The sequence below is a fragment of the Mustela erminea genome, chromosome 16, assembly GCF_009829155.1.
Source record: "Mustela erminea isolate mMusErm1 chromosome 16, mMusErm1.Pri, whole genome shotgun sequence".
Classification (NCBI taxonomy): domain Eukaryota; kingdom Metazoa; phylum Chordata; class Mammalia; order Carnivora; family Mustelidae; genus Mustela; species Mustela erminea.
This window is the reverse complement of record NC_045629.1, coordinates 8,697,884-8,724,448: the sequence shown is the minus strand read 5'-3', so window position 1 is coordinate 8,724,448 and position 26,565 is coordinate 8,697,884. Positions and strand designations below refer to the sequence as shown.

At 41.6% G+C, this 26,565-nt stretch overlaps 1 protein-coding gene and 1 long non-coding RNA gene across 5 annotated transcripts in view; one reads left to right on the top strand and one right to left on the bottom strand.

The window, feature by feature from the left end:
* Positions 1–18,112, bottom strand: part of XKR4 (XK related 4) — a 439,957-nt gene extending 421,845 nt beyond the window's left edge. For all 3 annotated transcript variants that reach the window (XR_004279661.1, XR_004279662.1, XM_032316495.1), the window contains exon 1: positions 17,143–18,112. Coding sequence is in view for 1 of the 3 variants with exons in the window: in XM_032316495.1 (XP_032172386.1) it covers positions 17,143–17,957 (815 nt within the window). In the remaining 2 variants the exon portion in view is untranslated. The remainder of the gene's footprint in view (positions 1–17,142) is intronic.
* A 2,553-nt stretch (positions 18,113–20,665) lies between these two features.
* LOC116575424 overlaps positions 20,666–26,565 on the top strand; it is a 35,342-nt gene continuing 29,442 nt past the window's right edge. For both annotated transcript variants that reach the window (XR_004279764.1, XR_004279765.1), the window contains exon 1: positions 20,666–20,795. This is a non-coding gene — a long non-coding RNA (uncharacterized LOC116575424). The remainder of the gene's footprint in view (positions 20,796–26,565) is intronic.

The window sequence follows — 26,565 nt, the reverse complement described above, 5'->3', positions numbered from 1 at the left end:
ATCAGGAAACCACTCCAACATTCTGGTTTATCTATAACCTGGACAAGTGCACGGTATCTTAACTCTTTCTAGAATAACATTCTGTGTCCTGGCTCACTCACTTTGTACCCTCAAATGAGAGGCATCTGGCACATGGTAGGTACTCAAAAGTTGTTAAGTGTGGGAATGTAAAATGATACAACCACTTAGAAAATGGTTTGGCAGTTTCTTATAAAATGAAACATAATCTTCCCATGACACCCAGCAATTGTGCTCCTTGGTATTTACCCAAATGAGGTGAAAGCACATCTACACAAAAACCCGCACACACAAATGTCTCTAGCAGCTTTATTCATAATTGTCAAAACTCAGAAGCAACCAAGACGTCCTTTAGTAGGTCAATAAATAATTGTGGTACATCCACACACTCCAGTATTACTCACTGCTGGAAAGAAAGAAGCCATCAAGTCACAGAAACATAGGGAAGAACCCTAAATGTATATTGTAAGTGAAAGAAGCCAGTCTGAAAAGGGAATGTACTACATGATTCCAAAGACAGGACAGGACATTCTGGAAAAGGCAGAACCATGGATAGAGTAAAAAGATCAGTGGTTACCAGGGGCTGCGTGCAGGGAGGGATGAACAGGTGGAGCACAGGGGGTTTTAGGACAGTGAAACGATTCTGTATCATACTGTAATGGCAGACAGATGCCAGTATACATTTGTCGAAACCTATAGAATTTACTAGATAAAAGGTAAACTCTAATGTAAAGTATAGACCTTAGCTAATGACAATGTATTGTATTGTATACAAATTCTCTCGAAGGTACCATATAAATATATGTCAGTGTTTAAAAAAAATGGAAGTGAGGGGAAAGACCCAAGAACTCTGTACTTTCCATTCAATTGTATTTATAAACCCAAAACTGCTTGGAAAAAAAAAAGTTTATTAACTAAAAAGTAAAAGTTAAAAACTTGCTTAGATGTGTTAAGTGAAGATATACTGAAATAAAAGAAGTCGGTTGGGTCTCAATAGTACCTTCCTTCGAGGAATCGTCACTGAGCTAAGTACCAAAGGTGGAGTGTTCACTGTACCCTAATGAACAATGAATGACCCAGTCCATTCAGGGGATGCTCCCTCACTTACAGAGGCTTTTTTTGGGTTGGAATTCCCCTACCTACAAAGAGAGCAGAAGTTCATTTCCTAAACTAAGGAAGGTAAAACCTGCTAAAAGCTAAAATAGTGTCTAGAGCCAAGGGAGCTGAGGGAAAGGAGAGGGGAATTTATAACCAAACTCCTTTTTAGGCTCAATAAGAAAGCTATGAATGAATAGCGGTGGGTCACCTTTGGCTCAGGAGGTTAACCAGCAGGCTCCTTTACTGGGAATCCCTAATTAACTTCTGTGGGGAAATTTCCCAGCTAACTGGTGTTGATTGTAAATACAAACCCTCCTTCCAGCATGCACAGATGTTAATGTGCTATTTTAAAAGTTCAGGGTACTTATTACTGAGTTGTCAAAGGCCCATTAATTATCCACTATACTGTATTTAGCTTTTCTCTGGTAAATCTTTTTTAATTGCCCAGTCTGCATTTACAGAGCATCTTTATTTAACATGCTCCCAACTCAGTTTATGTTTATGCCTTTTCCAATAGCTCATTAAATGGAGTTCTTACCAGTACTATCAGAATCTTCAGTGAGAACTGTCCAAGCCCACTTAAGTGCTTTCATTGCATTCCCTCATTACACAGTATTTTCAAGTCCCAAATATGTTTCAAGTCTACCCTCATTCATATCTTTTCCCTGCCTCTGAAGAGTACAGGATATCTCCTTCTCCAGTATTTCCAATATTTATGCTATTTTATAAAAGGTAACCATTTGGTAACCATTTGAAAATGCATCCCTGACTGTGTTCCTGAGCTTCCACTCCCCAGTAGAATTAAGTCCAAATTCCTCAGGAAAGCAAGGAGGTCCTGGTTAGTTTGGTCAGAAACTGGAAACTCATCTGTTGATAGTCTTTCCCTCACACCTCCCATTTCGACGCTTTACAGAACACACCATGAAATATCTTTGTCCCTTCTTTTCGTTCTTCTTGGAACTCTCTTAGGTCTTACTCAAAAAATGTTATTTGGGCATTCTTATTCAATTTTTATGAAGGCTTTTACACCCAACCATCTGAGCTTTATTAAATTATTTCTGCTCTTCCCAGCAGGTCCTAACCTACATAATTACATGATCATATGTAAACATAGAAAAACCCTAACCATGATAGAGATATATATGTTTCTTAGAACATATTACCTGGGACAAAAAATCGAGTAAGTCAGAATCCAATTAATGTCAGGAACATCAAAAAATATTTGGAAATTGTCAGTCTCTCTGGAAAAACTACATTTTGCAAAGATACCATTGAACTAAAAGGAAAGACAGCACTGCGTGGTTTTCACTGAATGCCACACATACACCAAAAGCTCCCCCCTGCCAAAAAAACTATTAAAAGGACCAAGCCCTTCCAAAGCAAATCATATCTACTTGCAGGGGATGGGGGACATCTTTTAAATTGGCAGAGGGGAATTATTTTTTTTTATAAATAAACATCTGGAATTGCCTTTATAAAAACTAGTTCTGTCTGATTCTGAAGATTCTGAATTGCATGAATTAGGGAATGAATTTTCTAGCACTTGCATATGCTAGACTTTTATAGAGTTTGTCCTCTGAGATAGGTCTTAGGAGTTGAATTTGAAGTCATGTCACATAGACGTAAATCTCTTTGGTCTCAGAGAAAGAGATGTGACTGACAGAGGGGCTCTGCCTTGCATGCTTGTAGCTGAATTCATAATTCATGAACATATGTGGAAGAGAATGCTGGTATATGCAAAGCATGACTGCGTGCAAAATGAGGATATAAATACAGGTTAATTACACACTATTCACATGAGGCTGGAGCCTACTCAGTATTCTTTAGTGTCATGCATTTCCCAATGGAAAGAACATGTATTTTACTAGTAGGTTATCAAATGAAAGTGACACATTATGGATAAAATTGACCCATAGTTTCTGTTTTTGAACTTTCGTGTGAAATATCAATCAATTTGGAATAGTTTACCAGAAACCTAGCCCTGGTCAATAAAGCAAGAATATTAGTCCCCACATGAGTATTCAATAAGGTGTATAAAAAAGAGTTGATAAGCTACACGTAGGTACCAGGTTTCACAGAGTAGAAAGGGAAATTATCAGAAATATTCAGAAATTATCTAATGTAACTCCCACCCACCATTTTATACTTGAGAAATTAAGAATCAAGTCTGGCCTCTCTCCTTGGAGATGTCTATTTCTTGGTAGCCAGAGCAAAATCTCAAAACTGGTCCTAACTAATTTCAATGGATGACATGGTAAAACTGAGCCCGTTGCAAGTTTCAGCAGTTGCCAGTATGAGAGGGCAGGAAATACTCCTCCCACTGGTTCTCTTGGATTAATCAAATAGTAAGCTAGTGTGGGAAAAGCACAAGATGTGGTAACTGAAGTCATGATTGTGAGTGCAGATGCTTGCTAATTAGCACCTGTGTGCACTTGGGCCAGTCTCCTACCTCCTCTGAAACCCAGGGAGTTCACCCTCAAATAAGAACAATAGTAATAACTACCTTGATAGACTGAAGAGAAGATTGAATGGTTTAATATGAGCCAATGTATTTGGCAGGCTGCAACAGCACTTAACAAAGATTTAGTCCTTATTGTCATGATCAAATACTATTTATTAAACCACCAAATAGGCACAGCATGTCACTAGGCCTTAAGCAAAGCAGAAAGCAGGGAAGACAATGGGCTTTATTCACATTAGGGGTTTTATCTCCCAAAGAGTCAGTTTTTACCAGCAGGTAATCTTATTTGTAAAATCCATTAAGTCAACCTGCTTCTGCAGTGAAATAACCCACTGCTCTTTCTCTGGTAACTTCTAGTAAATTTTTTTCTTAGTATTTTGAGACATTTCACTTAGGATTTTGTTCTTACTTCTTGAGAACTAATTTCTGCATATTACCTAAAGCAGTTCTGCCCAAGAGAAATAAAGTTCAAGCCGTGTATGTAATTTTAATTTTTTGGTGGTCACATTTATAAAGTATAAAAAGTAACAGGTGAAATTAATTTTAACAATATATTTTATTTAACCCAATATATCCAAAATGTTATCAGCTCAACATATAATCAGAACAGATAATATTAGTGAGATGTTTATCACCCCCCCCCTTTTCTTTTCCACACTAAGTCCTCAAAATCCCCAGGGTATTTGACACTTATGACGCACATCCATGGGGAGTAGCCACATTTCAAATGTTCAACAGATATGTGCAGCTCATGGCTACCATTTTGAAAAGCCAGCCATGAGGGTCTAGAGCCCGGCAGGGTGACCACATCTACTGGTAGCGCAGACCTAGAAAAATTAACTTAGTAACTCTCCATGGAAACACCTAAGAACACTGATGGAAACAATCACATTCTAGCACATAGATGGGGGAAGGAGCCCTAGCAACATAAGTGACAGCATAGCAACACCAGCTGTTGTACAAAAGGGAAATTAGAATACTATTAGTTTGAAAAGGAGCATTTCTGGGAATGTCATCCTTTTTCTACTTTGTTGAACGTGACCTCAGGAAACTGGTAACACCTTTACATGAATATACATTTGATAAGGTAACATTCTCATTACCTTCTTATTCTACAACCCAGACACTGACATATTTTGTCACCATGTTGACTATTCTACTTCTCACTTAGGATGGCAAATAATAAAGCATGAAATCTTCCCAGGATGTAGCCTGCCCTATGGGTCTTGGGGTCATTGGGAGGAGCTGAACTGTATGGAATGGGTTGGTCATCAGAAATCTTTCCATAATATTTTATAAAAACACCCTGGGAATTCCTGGCCAGGGCCTAGGCTTTCAGCCTTGGAAGCCTAGTTCCAGTTCCTTCCAGTCTTCCCTTAAGTCCTCCTTCCCCTTGCAGCTACAGAGGCTGCTCGATCTATCAGACTAAAAGCTGGGGTGAAAGATGCACAGAACCTGACTTCCCTCTCAACTATTTCAACAGCCAGTGAGAATGATGTCTTTTGCTCACCTTGAGGATAGCTGCTTTTTCAGAAGCTTATGAATAGGAAGGAACACCACCAGCAGCCCAGCTGCATGTCTCTGAGTAAAGTCAGCAATCATGACGTCTTGGCCAGAACCGCCGCCCTGCATCCCTCTCCCTTTTCTCTCTCCTCTGTCTGCGTACTCTGAATCCAGTACTTTCCTTAGTGTCTGTTTCCCTCTCTCATCATACCCTGTCCACTCCATTCCAAGTACTGAATGTCATAGGCCTGAGTACCTATAAAACACCGAGGGGCACCTGGGTGGCTCAGCCAGTTAAGCATCCAACTCTTGGTTTCCGCTCAGGTCATGATCTCATGGGTTGTAAGATCCAGGCCCCTGCTGGGCTCCGTGCTCAGTGGGGAGTCTACTGGAAGATTCTCTCCCTCTGCCCCTCACCCTATGTGTGCATGCTCTCTCTCTCTCTCTCAAATAAATACATAAATCTTAATAAATAAATTAATAAAACCATAAGAGGTGGGTGACCAATGTCCTGAACTAATTTCCTAGAGATCAGTTGTGAACAGCAAAACTGTAAAGTAATGGATTTTTAATAAAGATTTTATTAAAACTTTTCACTTTCTTTGTCAATGGAAGATTTCATATCTTTGCTTATAGCATTGCCTATAAGGAGATCCCACTGTTACCATTTCTAAGCACCAGCCCTTGCTTTCATAGTGGGAGAGATGACTTGAGTGAGAAAGCTAGTGAAAACATCTGTACCAATCTTAGTTTCCATTAATATTCAGCTGAGTAACTTTCCCTGACCGTTTCAGTTAAGAGGGATTGCTCTCCTTCTGCTTCTCGAACATCAGTGTGCATACTAATCCCCAGAGGATCTTGTTCAACCATAGGTAATGATTCACTAGGTCACGGTGAGCCTGAGATTCTGCATTTCTGAGACACTTCTGAGAGGTGAGGACGCTGCAGGCTTCAGATCCTACACTTTGAGTTGCAAGCCAATGGCTCCACTCTTAACACAACATCACAGACAGATTTGGAGGCATGAACGTGACATGCCTCCTTTCCTCGACAATAAACCTTTTGAGAACATGTTCTTTTTCATATATGCTCCTTACAATAACTTGAAGCAGATGTTTGTGGGATCCATGATTAAAAGGTCGCTTATTTTTGTCATTCTATTCTCAGCAACTGATTACAGTGACCCAGTCATGATTTAGTCAGTGGACTGTTAAATTTGCACATATCAACAGCTATTGAGTGAGAACCTACCTGTGATCCCTGCACTTTGCTCTCCACTCCTTGGAATCAGAAGCAGACCTCCAGGCTGAGGCCTTACTCTTAATAGCTGATCAGGCAGAAATTGTATAATGAGAATATAAAAAAGCAAATTTCCCTTCAGTTTTATATCATGAAGCATAGTGTTACACTTTGCTTTCATAATGCCCTTGATTTCAGATTCTCACTTACCTTTACTATTAGCAAGTTTGTTCCTGGCCCTCCCTTGGATTCCCAGGTTTCTATTATGCTATATTTGTGATGGCCACTGACTTTTGATCTGTGTACTAACACAGGACTCTCAAGTCAAACACCTCCAAACTACAGACCCCACTGGTCTTCTCAATATCAAATTGACCTAAACCTAAGAATTTTCACAACTGAAGTTTTTCCCCTTTGTTCCTAGAACCAATTAATCTAATGAAATCTTGGCCTGGCTAGTGAAGGCTCACTTTCAGCTTTGCTGTGATGAGTTTTATAGTGGGTGTCAGTACAATTTTCCCATTCATACTAATAAGAATTGAAATTTTATCCTCTGATTTTGGAAAAAAAAAATTCTACAGTTTTTTTCATTTCTCTCATGCCCCTTCTCTCATGGCCAGATTTTTCTCCCTCGAGCTAATGAGTGCAAGCCTTATTTACAATACCTTCATCTTCTATGAGCAGATCAAAGAATGGAACTCAGTGATAGTTTCCAGGGTATTTGCTCACCCTCCCTTGAGAGAAACTTCAGGTTTCCTTCCTCATTAATTTGAGTCCAACTTTTATTTATTTATTTATTTATTTAGTTAGTTAGTTAGTTATCGGGGGAGGGGAGCAGAGGGAGAGAGAGAATCTTGAGCAGTCTCCACGCACCCGGTGCAGAACCAGACATGGGGTACAATTGCATGACCCTGAGATCATGAACTGAGCTGAAACCAAAGGTGGGATGCTCAACCAAGTGAGCCACCCAGGTGCCCCATGATTTCAACCTTATCTTAAAGTAGGTAGACATTATGTCCTTAAGTGACCTTAACTACTGACTACTTTTCAAAAGTATGAACACTGATAATATTTATGCCCTTCTTAGAAAACTGTCACATTACCTGCTCCTGTGTAGATCTCAATGTTTCAAACCCAACCATTACCAAATCAACAAAATTCATATAGGACATCTGGGACTACTAATCTTAATAGCACATCCCCTGGAAATATGAAACCCTACGGGACATACTTCCTAATTTATATTAAAATAACAGATCCAAGTACTGCAAATCTCTTTGGAGAGTCTTCAGGAATTGACCTACATTTAAAAAAAGTAATTGTTAACAATTTTACTTTTGTAAAGCTGGAAATTAATTAATGAGCTGCAAATCTACCAAAACAAAGAAATCTTTACAAATCCTTTCCCCTGCTTTGCTAAAGGATCATTTCTTCATTGTTACTGTTACACTGATACAGTGACTGGGCCATAAACCAAAGATGAATGTAATGGAGGACAATTTTGCTTTGATTCCTGATACAAGGGCTACCTTTGTTTTGATTATTGACTCTCTGCTACCGAAAAGAGACCTGAAAAGTAAAGAATCCCCATATCTTTATTCATGACCATTATCTAAGCTTCAGAAAGAAGTCTAACAGCTTTAAACATGGATGAAATCTCTCAGATTGTTCAGGAAGGTGACTTTGTCCTTCTTAAATATAGTGTACTTGATGGGAAGACAAGTCAAAATCAACCCAAGTCTTCTAAGACTCGTAGTCACTGTAGATCTTATTTTTTCTATATATGCATGATTTTCTGTTTGACTAATCCTCACCCACCCCACACACTGCCCACTGCTCTGTTTATATAAAAGGATTTCCCTGACAGGAAAACAGGGCATGTGCATAAATTAAACAAAAGAAGTAGAACTGATTCAAACAGCCTACTTATGAATCATGAAGATGAAAAAATAGTTTGACACACTTCAGATCACTTTAAAATAGATGCTTAAATTTTTTTAAAAAAATTAAATATCTGAAATTCGTCATGGGGTTGAAAATTGTTCAGCTTCATGACAGATGTCTAACATCCTAGAGATTCAGACAATTCCTATCCAGCAAAGGTTAATGTGCTGCTCTCTTGTTCTAGCCGAGAGTAACAGATCCCTATTCCTTAATGAATACAGGCCTGGAGACAGTCTCTGTATAGAGCTTAAATTCAATTTCTAGCATACTAAATCAGTGACAATGTAACCCAGGACAGGCTTTTAATTTTAAAGCAAACCTAGCTCTGACAACAGCCTTCTCATTGGCATTATGGATAACTCTTTTTAAGGTCATGAAGCACTGTTCTTATTTGCTAATCATAGCACCCCAATGGTGCATACCTCACTACCTGAAATAGAAATGGTAATTTTGGCTTCCCAGGTCTACATGGTAGATATCTTAGCATAAGTGATATGGAAACATTTTCCACATCAGCTTCAAATACTTAGATATGGGTTTTTGTGAATATAGTGTTATTTGATTATAACTAAAATTCAGAAATGACACAAAATAAGTTACATTACACAAATAAGCTTAAGATTCTCTCTTCTTGTATGAAATCATATCAGTTCCTAGAGGTTAGACACTAATGTTATCAACTCTGGCAAGTCCCTCATAGACACCCTTTGACTTAGGTAACCAGAGAAATGCTATAATGATGGTCTTGGAAGAACATGTACAGACTCTGTGGTTGGTGCACGTACTCTGGGGACTGGGCAAATAGAAAGAACTGTAAGAAAAGCGAAATCAGCATTTGGGACCTGGAAAGAACCTTGAATGTTACTTTTGACCACCCATAGAAAATGAAGACTCAGAAGAAGGAAACCAAAAGTATATGTAAACTTTGTCAGAACCCAGGATCTGTGCCATGTCATCTTGCTTCCACAGCTAAGAGAGCTCTTGGGTGATGTGCCTGGGCTCTGAGCTACCAAACAGCCAAGTCATCTCTTCTAACTTCTCACATACTCCACGTCCCCAAAGGACAGCTGCCTTTGTAAAGAGGAATCGTCACTGATGGTCTAATTTTGACCCATCATTTTAGGATTGGAAGAGATCTACTATTATCATTCAGATTATTGCATCTAGAAAATTTCTGGACTGACTTATTTCCATTTTAACCCTTCTTTAGTTTCTTTTGCAATTAGTAATCTATATTAGCTCTGTATGTATACAAGGCAGGTAATTACTGTTTCATGGTGTTACGAATTATGGTATTGATGGGAGTGTTAGTAGTAACAGCAGATGCTACAAACTTTCTGTGCATAGACAAATAGAAGTACCAGAAATACAGAAATCATCCCATACATAAATATATTTTAGATTATAAATAGAGATCCAAAAGAGAGAGAGAGTGAGCGCCGGGGCCATGGGTATATCTTTTCTAGGTAACAACACCCTTTCTGATTCACTGCACCCTTGGAAACTCAAGAAGCAAACAAACAAGCAACACGTTCAGCCCTTTCTCAAAAGAAGAGAGAATAATGCCTGGGCTTCATTCCCGGGTCAGCAAATATTCACTGAGTATCTCTTCTTATTTCATGTAACTTTCACAACTACTAGAGGAACTTTACAAGGACTTGCCTGTGGTCTTGCCTCCTGACTGGCCATGCCATCAACTACCAGCAACACCAGCATATAGCTAGAAGGAAGTCACTTGGTGGTGGTCAGAATTAGGCAATGTCATTCAAGAGAATTTCTTTTTCCCTGATATCCACCAACACATTAAAACTATTGTATAAAATTACATCTGATAAGCACTTTCTCATGACTAGTAGCACACTGCATCATATATATATATGATAATGCATAAGAATATAAATCCAATTAAATCCAGGCCTAATCCCTAAATCTTGCTTCCATAGACCTAGTTAGTGCACCATTCAAATTCTAAAGCAAGACACTGGATTAGTCAGTGAGTCCATATAAAGGGGAATCATTTTGTTTATCTGTTACTCAGTGATTGGTGCTATTTAATATCACAGGTAGGCAATTTCATCTGAAATGTAAAGTACAGAACATGTTTAATAGCAAGTTGTGTACTTGGAATATTCAAACATTAAGACGTTTTTTGTAAGTGAGTGAGCAAACACCTTCAAAGCTACTGACCCAGGGATTTATGGATACTGTTCAAAAATAACAGCATCCATTTGTATAGATATTACTTTTAACTGTTCCATGAAGGAAGTCTGCAGTTCCATCAGAATATAAGAAGCATTACATTTTTTTTTCACCCTTGTGAAGTAAACAGGATATAGTTCAAGTGAATGGAAAAAATATAACTTTTGCACTAGTTATTACAAAGATACTGAAATAGGTATATCGACCACACAGATTTATGCATAAATTATTCCAACTCATATAGAATCCCCAGTAAGTGCACAGAAGACTGCCTGCTTTTGTGTGGATTTATATCTGTTAGGTAACTCAGAGATTTAAATACCAAGCTCAGCACTCAAGGAGGTTACATAGATTTGTGATGCTCCAGCAAAACACCAGGTCCATAAACCTATGAATAGATTTCAAAGTAACATAACGGCAGCATTTCAAGCAAACTCCTACTTCTTTCATCCATGAAAAGCAAAGGTTAGTCCACTATGTTTGGAGCAGCACATAGTTATGGAAACTGTCATAAAATCTCAAGGCCAGAAGATGATCTTCTAGTTCAACCTTCTGCGTGATACTTAATTTTTTTTTTTTTTCTGCAACTCTGCCTATAGTTTTGGAAACTATTCCAACAGTGGGGAACTCACTGCTTCTAAAGAATTATTGTTGATCTTTGGGTGCCTTTGACTAGTTAAAAAATGTGTCCTTACATTGATTTAAAATCTCTCCTGTAACTCCCCTGCATCTTGTCCCAGAGGCCCTACACAAAATTCCAAGGCTTCCTTCTCCTTACAGACCTTCAGTACTTACAAGACAGCATTGAACTTCTCAGCCTTCCTTTCTACCTCATGATCCTCAATCTCAACCACCTCTCATGTTGTTTTTTTTTTCTCCCACCTCAATACTGAACTCTAGCCTAGAATCGGTACATAACCCTATGGCCTGAAGAGAAAAACACTTACCAGTCTCAGTCTTAATTTCCACATTTGCAAAATGGAAGATCTACCTCAAATATCCTCAAAGAGTCTCAATTTCCACATTTGCAAAATGGAAGATCTACCTCAAATATCCTCAAAGAGGATCAAATAAGAAAGACATGGAAGTCCTCTGAAAATTGAGAAATGTTAGCAAAAGAGAAAGACAAGTTTCTAAGAACCAAGAAACCTACATTTCAATAAGCTGAAGACCATGATATTTAAGGAAAATCTCTTCAAAAAGTAGCAGAAAATGAATTGTTTTACTTTAGTGTAAATCAATGAAATATTTCAACCAATCTGTTTTTCTGAAAAATCACTCCCCACTCCTTTGTTGGACCTTTGTTGGGCCTCTTTATATACCCCAATTCTATCTAAACTTTAAAAAAAACAAATTTTAATAAATGATGACATGTCTTCTGAAATTCAACTTTGTCCCATTCCTTTGGATAAAACGGTGTTTTATCCAAATATTCACTGAGTATCTCTTCTTATAGAGATGGCTCTTAGACTCTTCCAAGGATTCCTCTATGCTTTCAGGATAAAATCTAGGGGTGCCTGGGTGGCTCAGTGGGTTAAGCCTCTCCCTTCAGCTCAATCTTAGGGTCCTGGGATCAAGCCCTGCATTGGGCTCCCTGCTCAGTGAGGGCCTACTTCCCCCTCTTTCTCTACCACTCCCCCTCCTTGTGCTCTCTAGCACTCTCGGTCTCCCTTGCTCTCACTCCATCTCAAATAAATAAATATAATATTAAAAAAAAAAGAATAAAATCTAGATTCCTTTCATTGTAGACCCAACGAATTCTCCCTCCTCACCTCTAGCTACTATGTCTCCCTCCCTCTCTATTCAAATCACACACTTAACCGGCCTTGTTCTTCTTGCCCGTCTCTACCCTGTTCCTTTACACAAAGTCATATCCAAGGCTCTGAGGTCAATGTTCCACTTTAATTCAGACAGCAGATTTTCTCACCATTCAAACCTTCACTCAAACATCCCCTGCTCCAGGGTCTCACCTGAATCACTAAGATGGTCTGGGTTTTTTATTTCTATCATAGCGTTTATTTTGTGGTATTGAAATTGTCTGTTTACTTTTTTGTCTTCCTCACCAGACAGTAGAATTCCTGAAAGGTGATGTGTATTTTATCCAGCTTGGGGTAGCTGGCAGCTAACCCAGTGCTTTGCATAGAGTAGGGACTCACTATATGTTGAATGAATAAATTAATTAATATGTAGTAGAGGGAACACAAATATACAAGAAAGTGACCACTGATCCTGCCTGACCTATATCAGAATTCAGAACTAACTCCAAATCAATAGAGTACTTTTTCAGTACTCAAAGGTATAACCTAGATGCTATTTCTCTACCCTCTTTATCACCTGCAAAGCACTTTCCACATGTGCACATACATTCCGCCATTTAATCATTAATGGCACTGCAAGGCCATGTTACTGGGCTGGGATTTAATGTAACAAGCTCAGCATGTCCACACAGTGTAACTGGCCTTAAGATCAGAGAAGCTGCGGCCTGGTTGCTATCCTGCCAGTTGACTAGGTGTTACTGGATAGATCTCCTATCCTGTTGAAAAGGCAGTTCCTCTCCCACTTTGGCATGCTTGGTGAATGTAAAGTGTCATTGTCATACATTGCTGTCATTATTATCCAAGTTGGCAGTTCAAGGTAAGCTAACTGATCCCAAAAGAACACAAACTTTAGGGTAAGGTGGGCCTGGCTCCTGACTGTATCACATAATGGAGAGTGATAAGTGACAGTTAATGAATCTCTCTAAGCCAGTTTTCTTATATAGAGAGAGATACTAACGTTTTTCTCTTGGGTTACTGTAAAACTTAGATGAGATAAAGAGTATAAAAATATTTATGAATTTTATAAGTGCTATATAAAATTGCTATTATTATTATTATTATTATTGTTTGGTCAGGTTTATGAATGACTTAGAACAATGTTTCTCGAAGTTCCCTAAGTGCCCCATCATCACAAGAGTAAAAAAGTATACCCTTAAAAAGTTATTGATAACTGCACACCAGCTTATTAAAGGTTCTGAGAAGTCCTGCTGTAGAGAGATCTGTGTAACTCCATTTAACCTGCCATTTTCCAATTTACTGGAATAAGGGACACATATTAGACCTTAGGGACTATCAAGCATGAGAAAATCAGAAATGTTCTTTCACCAAGTGTTCTCCACAGGACCCTCATGATAGTAAAATAAAATAAAATAAAATAAAAATAGTAAAATAATAAAAAAAAAATCCCCCATTCTACCATCCACTGACTCATTAACTTTTTTGCAATATGCCTCTTTGCCTTTAGAAGACAAACAAATATATACACACTACACATACACAGGAAAAATTAAGGTAGAATTTTAAGAGTGAGTCATAAATTCTGAAGGAAAAGGGCATCTAGATACAATTGATCATGAGTGTGAAGACTAAAAACTGTTCTGATGGGGCATTTGTGATTCCCACTGGTTGAACTGCCCTCTTAGTAACTTCCCACTGGCTGAACTGCCCTCTTAGTAACTTCTGAAATCATATGAAATGAACAAGAAAAAAAAGTACTTTTTCATTTGAAGGCACATTTCCTTAAAAGTCATAATTGCTCATTTCACATGGTAGCAAAAGTTGACTTCATTATTTCAAATGGCTCTTTCTCAGAATCAACTCCTGTGACTTTAAAAGCTGCCATTAATTTCCCATTGGTAAACCTTAATTAAAATGAATATGTATCATTGCTTTCAGCAGTTGCATTTGTAATAAATGTATAAATACATTCAAATCTTGCTCAAAATGTTTCAAATAGCTATTTCTGAACAAGCAAACACTTTGATGTTATTTCAAAGGATTGTACCTATGGAGGCTTTTAGAATCATGCTCTTACCTAAAATAACTAGAATTTCATGGAAATACAAGGAAAAGTTACCAACCTAGCAAAATCTATTTTATTGATCTTAGAAAGTAGCATGTTAAAACATGAATAATGACCTCAGAGCTTTGAACCATTCAGAACCTTGGTGTTTCTGCAACATTTGTGTATAATGTGTGGAAAAGAAAAGCTAGAAGAAGCAGAAAGGTGCTCTAATTTAAGGCACCTCATGGTCTAAGATAATGGTCTGATACAATAATCTGAGATGAACTGCATTTCACCAGTTTATCATCTCAAAGATGCATCTGCTACCAAGTTTCATTCCAATATTCCACACTCGGAAAAGCTGAAACAATTCAGAATGCAACTGAATTCCATGAACTTTCTGATCCCTTTCTCATGTCCTACATTAGGCTAAAGTTTGTTTGTTCATTTGTTTAAACATATTTCATAAAGAGAAAGTGAGGCTGAGTCTTAGATCATATTTCCACCAAGTTACCCCACTAGCCTCCAAATATCTTAACTAGAATCCAAGAACAGTTAGATTAGATAATTCAGACTTACATATGAAGCATATTATTCTGAAAATATAGATAAGTATCTGAAAATATTTTCAACAATACTTCCTCCTAGACAACCAAACATTAGCAGGAAAAATTTCAAAACCTCTAAGGAAAACATTGTAGAAGTACTTAACAAAGAGGAGTCATGTGTGAACACAGTTTCTCCAAGGGTTGGGTTGGTTAATGCATTTGTTGGACAGCCTGTGCTTTTCCTTCTGCATGAAACCTTACCCTTCCATCTCTCCTCCCCCTTGATCAGTTTCTCAATATGGCCAGTTGACCCAGTGGCTATGGTCTCATTGACATGTATTTAGGCCCTTCCTTTTCTGAATTATTTTTCACTTCCTGCATTTTATGTCCTGAGATAACTAAATGTCATTTTTCCACTGGGAAATACAATGTTAATTAAAATTATTTTTCAGTTTACAGAATTTGATATGATATTTTTCACAAAGTAGTAATCTGTTGGAAGCAATGGATAGTTCTTCAGTTAATATATTGAGAAGTGTTTGCATTATTGGCATAAATGTAAACATTTTAAATGTGATTGAAAATAAGTGATTTCCAAATCCTGCATAAAGTTTGCAAAACTTAATAAATAGAATGTTAATCTTCATTTTCCACATTATCAGATTAAAACTACTAATCATATACACCTAGCCACTAAACAATTCAGTAATTAACACAAACATTTGAGTTATTCATCAAACTTGAATAAGAGAATCAAGCTGTAAATCTTCATAATACTCATTCATGGAACATAACAGCTATCACATTTAACTGACATTTCAAAGTCCTTTGAGTCCAAAACATGGAGGTTTCCAACATCAATTTGTCTAACTGCATATCATACACCCCTTTCCCAGAAAGTATATGTTTGAAAAAAAAGTTTCACATCACCATCTAAGACAATGTTCTCCCTGCTTTATAAAGCAATGGTCTCAGGAAAGTTTGCAAAATAACCACATTTGCTCTTCTCAATGAAAACACTACTGTTCACCACAAATAAAAAGAAGTATTTAGTCTCATTCCACAAATTCTTTGATTCCTTTCCATATGGAATACCTCAGTAGAGTTAATAATTTCTAATGTCTTTATCACAAAGGTTACTATGAATGAAATTGAAATGGACACCAGCCTAGCAGCATATAGCCCCACACTGGTGCACTTACGAGGAAATTTTCTCATTTTACTTAGACTACACACTTATCAAGTTATTGGAAACCCCGAAAGCTCTGGAATGTTAACATTGAAATGCTTCAATACAAGGAACTTTTGTAGGTATAAAATATTGCTTCAAAAAGCCATTAAAAACATATAAAAGTTGGTGAAACATATTTCTGAGCAAACTGTTTCATTATATTCTTAAATCTAGGCAGTGACTGCTCAAATGACAGCTCTCTCTGCCCAGAAAGTTTAGCCTTGTATTCTAGTTTCTAAGTGGAAGTGATATCTGTGTGAAAAGACTTGGTAGATTAGATGACAAGTAGCAGAGCAACCAATAATGGTGCCAGGTACAATTAAAGTTTGTAAAACGCACTACTCCTTTTCCAAGGGCTCTCAGTTGTATGAGAAATCAGAATATGGGGATATGGCAAATAATCACAAAGTGCATCATAAAGGTAATTCTGGGTCCCATAAGTGTACTTACTCATATTTGGAGATAGATATAAATATAGATTATAGACAGAGATACAGGTATAGGTGTTCTCCAAGAAAAAGACAAGGCTTCTACCAACTAAGCTTTTTACGTGGAGTGCAGTACTTCTCCAACAGTGAGAATTAAAAGGTGGGTACCTCACAGCAGTAAGAATTCCCATATAACTAGAATTAGCAACATGGAACAAAAGAAGCCATCCAAATTGCAATATACACCTAGAATTTGACATAATAAAAAAGGATTTTTAGAATATGTGACAAGAATCCTCTCCTACTCACTGAAATAATGTCACTAAAAATGGGAAGGGGGTAGCATATAAACATAGAGAAGCTAGTAAAGCAGAGTTGGAACACAGAAGGGATAGGTTGATCAAAACCACTTTGCTGCCTGTCCCTTGTTTCTCACTTCCCTCCCACCCTAGGATGTGATCACAAATCTTCAAAATGCGAAACCCAGTTTAAGAAAAAGGAAAAAACAAAAAAAAAACAAAAAAAAAAACCTCAAAGAGTGTGCCTAGGGTTACTATCAGAGCAACCCTAAACAATTTCCGTGCAAAAGCAAAGCAGTGAGGATGTAGTAGCAGCAGCACATCTCCCTCTTCCCCACCCCTGATACGGTACCTCCAGATTTGCCCGAGCTGCAAGATGTGGATGAGTGACTGCAGGAGCCAGATGCAGAAGGAGCAGGACGCAGACCTGTGTTTGCCGCTGGCCCGGGTGGCCCCGCTACTGTTGCTGCCGCTGTTGGTGGCGGCGATGTTGCTCTTACTGGCGTTGGATGCTTGCCTTTGCGGCGTGGAAGGACGAGCCTCGCCTTCCGCGGCTGCAGACCCACTGCTGGCCACCGTCTTGCAATCGGCTCCAGGCTGTGTGGAGGCAGTTGCGGTCGTGGCGCTGTCCTCGGTGCTGAAATCGTGCACAAACCAGCGGAAGCTGAACACTTGCACGGAGAGCGAGCCGAGCACCACGAAGAAGAGCGTGAGCCCGAACCACCAGCGCTGGCCGCGCAAGTAGTAGTCCACGGCAAGCCAGATGTCCGTGCCCACGTCCGCGAAGTACACGGCCACCGCGGCCAGGATCCAGAGGCAGTCCCACAGCGAGTAGCGCCGCTGCTCCCTGCCCAGGCGCAGGCACAGCGCCGCCGAGCCCGCCCCGCTGCTGCCCGGGCCGCCAACGCCGCCGCCCGGGCCGCCCAAGCCCCCGGAGCCGCCGCCCGAGCCGCCGCTCCCAGCGCAGCAGCAGCAGCAGCGCGAGCAGCCGCCGCCGTCCGGGCAGCAGCCGCCCCCGGCCGCCTCCTCGTCCTCGGCTCCCGACCCCGACGGCAAGCCCGGAGCCAACCCCTGCACGGAGCCCGAGTGGTCCGAGTTCTGCAGCGGGGTGAACGCCACGTCGCTGCTCTTCTTCATTTTCAGCCTCCCGTCTGACTTAGCGGCCATGATGACTCCAAACCGGAGGAGAGCCCTCCTTTATCTGACACCTTTCCCCGCTGTCTCCTCCTCCCGCCACCTCCTCGCCTCGCCCCGGCTTCCCTCCCTGGCGGCGCGGCTCCCCCTCCTCCTGCTCCTGCGCCGGCTCGCCCGCCGCCGCCCGCCGGGCTGGGCGCTGGGCCGGGCTAGCGGCGCGCCTGGGGCCGGCAGGAGCGCCGCCTGGCTGCCTGCGCGGAGCCAAGCTGCTCGCGGCGCCCCGCGCGCGCCCCTGCCAGCCGCCCGCGCTCCTCGCTGTCCCAGCCCCGCGGCTGCCGCCCGAGCCGCCGCCGCCGCCAGCAGCAGGAGCAGCAGCGGCCGCCGCGGCGCTCCTCGGACCTGCACATTCCTCTCCTCCCCTCGCGCGCGCCCCCTCCTCCCGCTTCCTCTCCTCCACCAGCTGACTCCGAGGGAGAGGATGACCTCATCCCTTCTCTTCCAGCTGCCGCCGCTCCCACCCCTACTGGGGAGGGGCGAGGGAGGAGGAGGGCTCTGGAGGAGGGGCCGGGACCCAGACGCGCTGCTGTGGTGGGGGTGGGCGGCCAGCCGGTCCCGGGGGCCGGGAGCGGCGGCGAAGAGGTCGAAGGGGGACGGTCGAGGGCCCCAGCTCACGGGATTTCGGGGAACGCTGAGTGGATATTAATGACACAGGGGGAGGGGCAGGAGGGCGTAGAGAGGAGGGTGTCCCAGCGTCCAGCCCTCGCCGAGGTCGAAGAAGAGTGGGCACGAGCGGGTGTGGCGACAGCGAAGGCTCAGGGGGCGCAGGCCTCTTTGTATTCCGTTCTGATCTGCGGGTACCTGGAGAAGGGCTGGGTGTACAGCTAGGGCTGACGACGGTTGGGAGACGGGGTTTAACTCGGACGCCACGGCCCTGAATGCTGGCAGCGGCAGTGGGTGTGCCCGGCCTTGGAAGAGCCGGGGAGGGTGAGGGCGTGCAGGGCCCGCAAAGGCATCGAGCCGAGAGCAGAACCGCGAGCTGTGAGTGCTGCGGCGAGTGGGCGGGTCTGCGGGGAGCCCCAGCCCGCGCCCTCGGGGGAAGGAGTGAGCCGGCGTTCTTGGGTGGGCCGGAGCGCGGGGCTCGCAGAGGCGAGGAGGCGGCCCGGGCCCACGCCTCCCGGTCACTTCGCCCCGCGCGCTCTCAGCGTCCAGGAAGCAGCAGAGTCAGGGGAGCCGCGGGCCAGGAGGCTGCCCTCGACCGTCTCCTCCCTTGAGTGGGAAGCGCAGCACCCCTGGCGGCTGCCCCGAGCGCCGCTGGGCGGCTGGGCTGCTGGGCGGCTGGGCGGGGTTGGCAACAGCGGGAAACTGAGTACCCGCGGGCGGGTGGGGAGCGGCGGAGCCGCGAGTTGGCGCCACCTCCCTTACTCCAAAGCAAGAATTGCTTTCTCTTAAAGCTATAGGAGTTACGGACTTGATGTGTGGTCCCACAATTCCAGAAATGATTCGAATAAATTAAATCCGTGATCGGAGTGTTTCACCAAATTAGATATAAAGAGGATACAGGACACTTGGGGTTTTGAAAAATTCTTAAAAACCCAATACATATAGGATTCTTTTTTTTTTTTTTTTAATAACAAGAAAACTTAGTCCGATTTATCTCACTTAACTTTTGCAGTGTAAGAGACAGAGTGTAATTCTTTAATTACACTGTGACTCACATGTTTTAAGACCAGAGGGAAGTGAGGCAACACGTGTTACACTGCCATTAAGAGCACCAGTTGTGGTCTTCTAAATCTGGAAGCAAAACATAACACCCTCCCCTCCTTCCCTGTTGTAGACACAGGCTCAGTTTGAACCAGTGTGTGTGCCATTCTTAATTAGTAGCATCATGAAGTAGAAGTGCACAGGAACTTTTGCATGTAGAAATAGCCATCCCAGACATCTGGTGCCAAACCTTATCTGCTGTTTTAGCACAAACCTGAACAAAGTGGAATTCTCCCCCACCCCTAGATGTGTCCTCCTTCATTCTCACAGATCTGTGCTGGGAGGGACCAGGTGGGGGGCGGCGCTGCATTACTTGGCTTTTCCTGACTGTGTGGCAGGAGGGTTTTGGGCCACAGAGCCCATAAACATGACGTGGCATGTACAGATCCAGGATTTCTAGCAAAAGCACGGCCAAGTAATGAAAAAAGGTCAATGCAGTACCACTGAGTGAGTTAGAATGCCAGGCAAAGGGTGTATTTTTAAATCTAGTTTTAAACTTGGATCCTCTTGGAGTAAGAAAATTCTTTCTGAATAACACTCTGGTACTATTTCCCCAAGGTCCAAATCTAAGATTCCATCTCCAGGGCACTACAGCTGATCTTACTGTGTGCCAAACCATTGGGGAGAGGTATGATCTCTTAGGTGACCAGGTCCTAGGGGATGGAGTGTATTCTAGGTCAAATGTAGTGCTTTAAAAATACACCAGGTGTGAAAAGGACCTACAGAATATCTGAGGTTCTAAAGGCCTGGAGCTTACTGAAGGTTCCTTTAGACCAGGGATGTTTCTTGTTCAGTAACTATGCACCTAGCACAGCACCTGCACAGACTATTTGCTCAATAAATTATAGTTGGATGAATGCACAGATTTATAGAAAGAACATTCCACAACAGGGAGAATGCCACATTCTGTACTAACTATGTTCCCATGGAAACATAGGAATTATGAGACTTATCCTGTTAGGTTCTAAAAAAGAAATAACTAGTAATGGTTTCCTTAATAATACATTTATTCAAAACTGTCTAGACTCTTTTTAAAGTCTCTGTCTAGACCATTGCTGGAAAGTGATGGTGGAAGGTAGTGGAAGGAGTGTTCAAGGAGGAGTTCAGAGGGTAAGCATTCACATCCAGGCTCTGCTACTTACTGGCCCCAGGATCTGGGCTAATAGCTTAATATACGAGGTTAATAGGAGGATTAGATGAGATAATGCATATTTCTGGTCTTTGTATACAATATTGTTCTCAAGAGTCTCTAATCCCATAAGTCTATTATTTACATCTCAGGATGCAGATTTTAATATCACCTGCTCTACCATAATCACTGCACCTGCCAAGGAAGATGGACATAATGGTTAAGCACTGAGAGTTCAAACTCAGACAGAAGTGTTCTTGGGCATGTTAGTTTACCTCCCTGGCTCTCACGTTCATCATCTATGAAATAGGGATGACAACAGTCTCTAGTGCCCACAGTCGTTGCCAGGGATAAATTAAATGATACCGGTAAAATGATACCATGTCAAGCCCATTCAAACACTAAATACACAATATTCTGTTAATATTCTTCACGTTTCTTCCACTGTCTCATGTTTTCTGGTTTAACTCTAAAATTTTATGTTCAATTTGTTCACTCTCCCTAAATTGAAATTTCCTGAAAACATTGTCCTTGGACCGCCTGCATCAGAATCAGCTGGTTTTTGATAGAGTTTCCTGGCCTATCAGAACTGTAATCTCTCCTTTGATGATCTTGTCTTCCATTTTTTATCTCAGAGGTTCACTTCCGTTGTCCTAATCTAAACTGTGGCATTACCCAATTGCAAGCATCATCTCCACTGCAAGCATACCGTGATTAATCGCTCCTAAATGGTTAACTCACTCCCTCAAGTACCCTTGGATTCAACCCCACTTCATTTTCATGCCCTTTAATCCATCTGGCCCTCACCTTTTTCCTTACATTGATTGCTGAACTTCCATGTCAGTCACCATTAGCCCAGCCTTGAACACGTCTTCATCCGTATCATCCCTCCTACTTGACAAAACACCAAACCTGTTTAAACCCCACTCTCCCCTGACTGTGGGTCTGAGCCCCTGCAACTGGCCATGGCCAGAGGAAGGGTAGAGCCATGCTGACTGAGCTCCTTGTAGATTCATCAAGGAAAGCCTGCAGCCCACCCCAGGCCCTTCAGCATCACACCATTCCTTCTTCATCCCTTTCCTCTTCTACTCTTCTAAATGATTATTTCTTTTATTTTCCCTTCTTAAACTTTTTTTTAAAGGTTTTGTTTATTTGAAAGAGAGATATAGAGCAGGGGCTGAGAGCTGGGTGAGGGGCAGAAAGGGAAGGAGAGGCAGACTCCCCCTGAGCAGAAAGCCAGATGCCAGGCTTGACCCCAGGACCCTGAAATCATGACCCGAAGCCCAAGGCAGACACAGCCAACTGAGCCACCCAGGTACCCCTCTTCTCAAATTTTAAATACTTCTCCCTTTACTCAGCGGATGCTTCCCATTTCAGTGAGAAAAATAAAACAATCAGAAGAAAATGTGCAAAGCTCTCAGTACCTCTTGCCCCCTGGCCAACACTTGTACCCACATGCTCAGCCTCCTGCCTGTACTGGGGGACCTCCCATCCCCTTTCACTGCTCAAAAGCACAATTCACACCTAACTTCAATAACCATGGATTTTTCCCTCTGGGGGAACACCCCAATCAGTATACAAGCATGGTGTTATTTATCCATTAGTTAAAAAACAATGCAAAACAAAAAACAAACAAGTAAACACACACACATACACACACACACACACCCCAAAACTTCTTTTGATTCCAATGCCCTTTTAGCCACCTCAAAATTCCCCTACAGTCTTTCACACAGAGTTCCTCTAGAGTTGCCTGGGCTGGCTTTCTTCAATTCCTCTTCTACTCTCTTGCATGTGCTCAGATACACCCAGAACAGCCCCAGTGAAACTGCCCTTACTACGTGTGCATCATCCATCCCTACTTCACTTCTCATCTTCCTCGGGACCTTCAGCATCACTGACCTAGTTGACCATTGGCTCCCTGTTCTTCACTTGGCTTTCACTCTACCACACAGTCATTTTTTTCCATCTCAAATTCTGCTTCTCTGCTAATTCTGGGTCCTTTGCTAATTCTTTCTCATTTCCTCTATCTTTAAATAGGCTCAGTCCTCAAATCTTTCTCTGTGTACTCTTGCTCCCTTGATAATTTCATGAAATCTTCTGTTTTAAAATACCATCTATATGGTGATAACTCCATATTTTTTTCTCCAGGCTGGATATGCCCTGAACCCCAGAATACACCAAACAGCTTTTTCAACGTCTGTACACAGATGCCTAATGGACATCTCAAATTTAAATAGTCTGAAATTGCACTTCACATCCTCCCTCACCCCTCAAAATCTGTTCCTTCTTCCTCATTCCAGTTAATGGCAACTCTCTCCTTTCGTTTCTCAAACCAAAAAAAAAAAAAAAGTAGAGTCATCCTTGGCCTCTTTGTTCTCTTAGGCACTATGTCTCATCTGCCAGAAAATACATTTTGGCTCTATGTTCAAAATGTACTTTGATTTGACCATTTTTTATCATCTTCCTTGATGCCATTCTGATTTGATTCGCAATTCTCTCCACCCTGGACTTCTTGCTTCCCTGCTGGTCTTCCTGTTTGTTCCCTTGCTGCCCACAGTCAACAGAGTAGTCCGAGTGATCCTTCTGATAAGCAAACTGGATCATGCTATTCATCTGCTTAATCAGTTTTGGTGACATAATTTGTGGGGCCAGTACACAATGACCCTGGCAAGGGACAAGGAAGTCAATCTTCTTTCCCACAAGCCTCTGCTTCAGGCCACAGAGGACAAACAATCCTCAGACGGCAGCCTTTACGCTGAGACATGCTCAGTTCTTGGATCCTAGATGGGCAAGACACTCCTGGTGAAGGCTTCTGGGTCTGGCAGCCCAGGAAGAGGAAAGTTACCACCTTGCCTCACCCTGAAATGCCATGGAGCACACACCTGGCTCCAACCCTCCCCACTTCTGTGCCCAGAGAACCACTAAAGGTGGAGGACAATGGTGTTGGGACACAGAGGAGGGTGTGGAGGGGGAGATCAGGCAGGGCTAGAACACAAGGAGGTAGAGAATAAGTAGCAGAAGATCCATCCAAAGGAAGCAGGGAGGTGAAAACAGAACCACTTGTGAGCTGAGGCTCCAAGCCTTTGGTGTGTGCTTCATTGTCCCATCAGAATTCACTTGCAGACCACAGATTCAGAGTCAACATTGGCAAATGCCATGCAGTGAAGTGTGAGGCCCTTCTAAGCTTGGAGCCCTGTGTGCCTGCACTGGTCACACACTTATGATGCCAGCCCTGGGTTATCTTCATCCAACACCTTCTCACCTTTCACCATAGAAAAAGAACATTTTTCATCTTGACATGCAAAGCCCTACATAATCTGACTCCTGAGCAACCAGTTTCCTTTAGACCCTATTCATCCGTTCCCTCCCTCCTCTGCATCTACCCTGCTGTCCTTGTGATACCTCAAATACACCTAGAAAGATGCTCCCATGGTCTTTGAAGATGCTGTTTGTGCTTTCCAGGATGCTTTTCTCCAAGGATCCGAAAGGTTTATTTCATTTTCTTCAAGTCTTCCTCATTCATGAGACCCTTCGCCTCCAGCAAAGAATGATAAGGTCATCCTTATTTTGAACAGAAGTCCTCTCTTCACCTTACTTCCCTTAATCCTTACATCTAGGTGAAGAGAAAGAAGCCAGAATCTTTCGCCTCTCTAAGGCCCTTACTCACAAGTCTGCTTTTGAACCTCTCTGAACCTCTCACTCAAGGTTCTGCCTTTTTCTATGGAAGCTAGCGTAGGAGACAGGCTAACCTCCCCATTCTGCGAAAAGCCCACACACTTAGCAGTTGGTACTGAGCTTATCCTATAGGTTTCAACTTAGAAGCCACATCAGAATATGCATTAATGTTAACGTGTGCCCCAAAGATTCGTATCAGGTGAGGGTGGAAAGCAGACTTCGTTAGGGTTTACCTGGAGTATGTGTCTTTCTTTCTTCCTTTCTTTTTTTTTTTTTTAGCTTAAATAATCTAATGTTAAAAAAGGAATACATGGACTCAGGAGAGATGTAGGGAGTAAAACAGAATCAATATTAAATATTTTTATTCAATTTATTTGACCTTGAAGAGATAGAGGTGAAAAATAAAGTAGACCCAGCTATTCCCAGCTATTCCCTATGGTCAGTCAGAAAATTTAGTGGTTAAATATTGATCAAATTAAGGATTCCACTTATGTTATGGTACAAATGGAATATTTGTCAACACCAGTCTGTGGTGCTATGTTCTAGCAGCCTGAGGAGACTCAGACAGGGTGATTATCCATACTTACACTCCTCTCTTGTGTTTTTGTTTATTAATAAAAATTTTGTTTGAAAAAAAAAAGTTAACCTTATATTACTGAAGTAACTGAGTGTTATGGAGACAGCAGTCTTGATGAATAAGCCAGAGGTATATGTACTAGAACCTTTCTCTTGAGTCTATTTAAAAAACTACCAAATTGAAGGTTTTTCACTTAAGTATCAAACATAAGGAGCTTCACATCCAGTCGTTTCAAATTAGTGCAGAACAGCTATTTGCTTTTACTTATTGGCCAACAACCCCTCCTATGTACCAGGACACCCTTCACTGCACCATCCCCCAGAGGTGGGGGATCTCCTCTCTTCTTCAAACATCTGGACTACATCTGTGCCCCACCACAAAACCCATTTTCCTAACTGTTGTCCATTCTTCAGGCTTCAATTTAATGAATAGAAGAACATATGGCTTTTAAATGTCAAAAAAAAAAAAAAAAGAAAAAGAACAAAGAAAGAAAGAAAGAAAAATAGAGTGTCCTGGTGGCTCCCTTTGTTAAGCAGTTACCTTCAGACCCCAGGGTGCTGTGATCAACCCACCCCCCCATTACACTGGGATCCTCTTCAGTTGGGGAGCCTGCTTCTCCCTCTCCCTCTGCCCCCCTCGCACTCTTTCTCTCTCTCTCTCAAATAAATAAATAAATAAATCTTAAAAAAAGAGAGAAAAAGAAAAAGAGAAATAAAATGATCTCCAAGCTTGTTTTTCAAACACATTTGAAGAGATGCAGACAGTTGTCTAACCACCATTTGAAAGAAAGAGTGTCAAATGAGACCCTGGGAGTTTGAAAGACTGTTCCTTGGTATCACAATTCTTATGGGATAAGCTAAGAAGATGTATTTTTCCCTAAAATTATAGAGATTTCTGAAGCCTTCAAGATAAAAAGAGTGGCATCACTAATTTTGCATTTTGGAATAAGCAGTCTAGTAGCAGAGTGGAGAATTAAAGAGAGACCTTGTAAAGGACACTTTATGATGTATAATAGTCTACCAATCTTCCATGTACATACTCTGTGCCCAGAGTCTAACACAATGTCTGCCATACTAACAGGCACTTGATAAATATTCTGGGAGAAACGTTTCCCAGACAAATAACCTGTACCTCCTTCTGAAGACCATGAGAACAATTAGCGTGATTTTCAAAAACCTAAGTTCCAAAAGCACAGAGACATCTGGACTGCTCATAAATCAATAAAAATTGTTTTTTAAGCAAATTTTGAAAAAGTACTATGGAAATTAAAGTTTAGAAGTAAGTTGGGGAAGGAGCAGATTAGTGCTAATGGATACAAGTACCAACAATGACTGCTAGAGGAAATTGGAGGGTTGCATTGCCCCAATATTTTAATTTCCAAATACGCATAGCAGCCCAAGCTGATTAAAAGCAAATACACAAGGATGCAATTTAGGGTTTAAAGTGAAGTGTCTTAAGAGCTGAGAGCACAGGTTTAGATTTGATGTAGAAAAAAA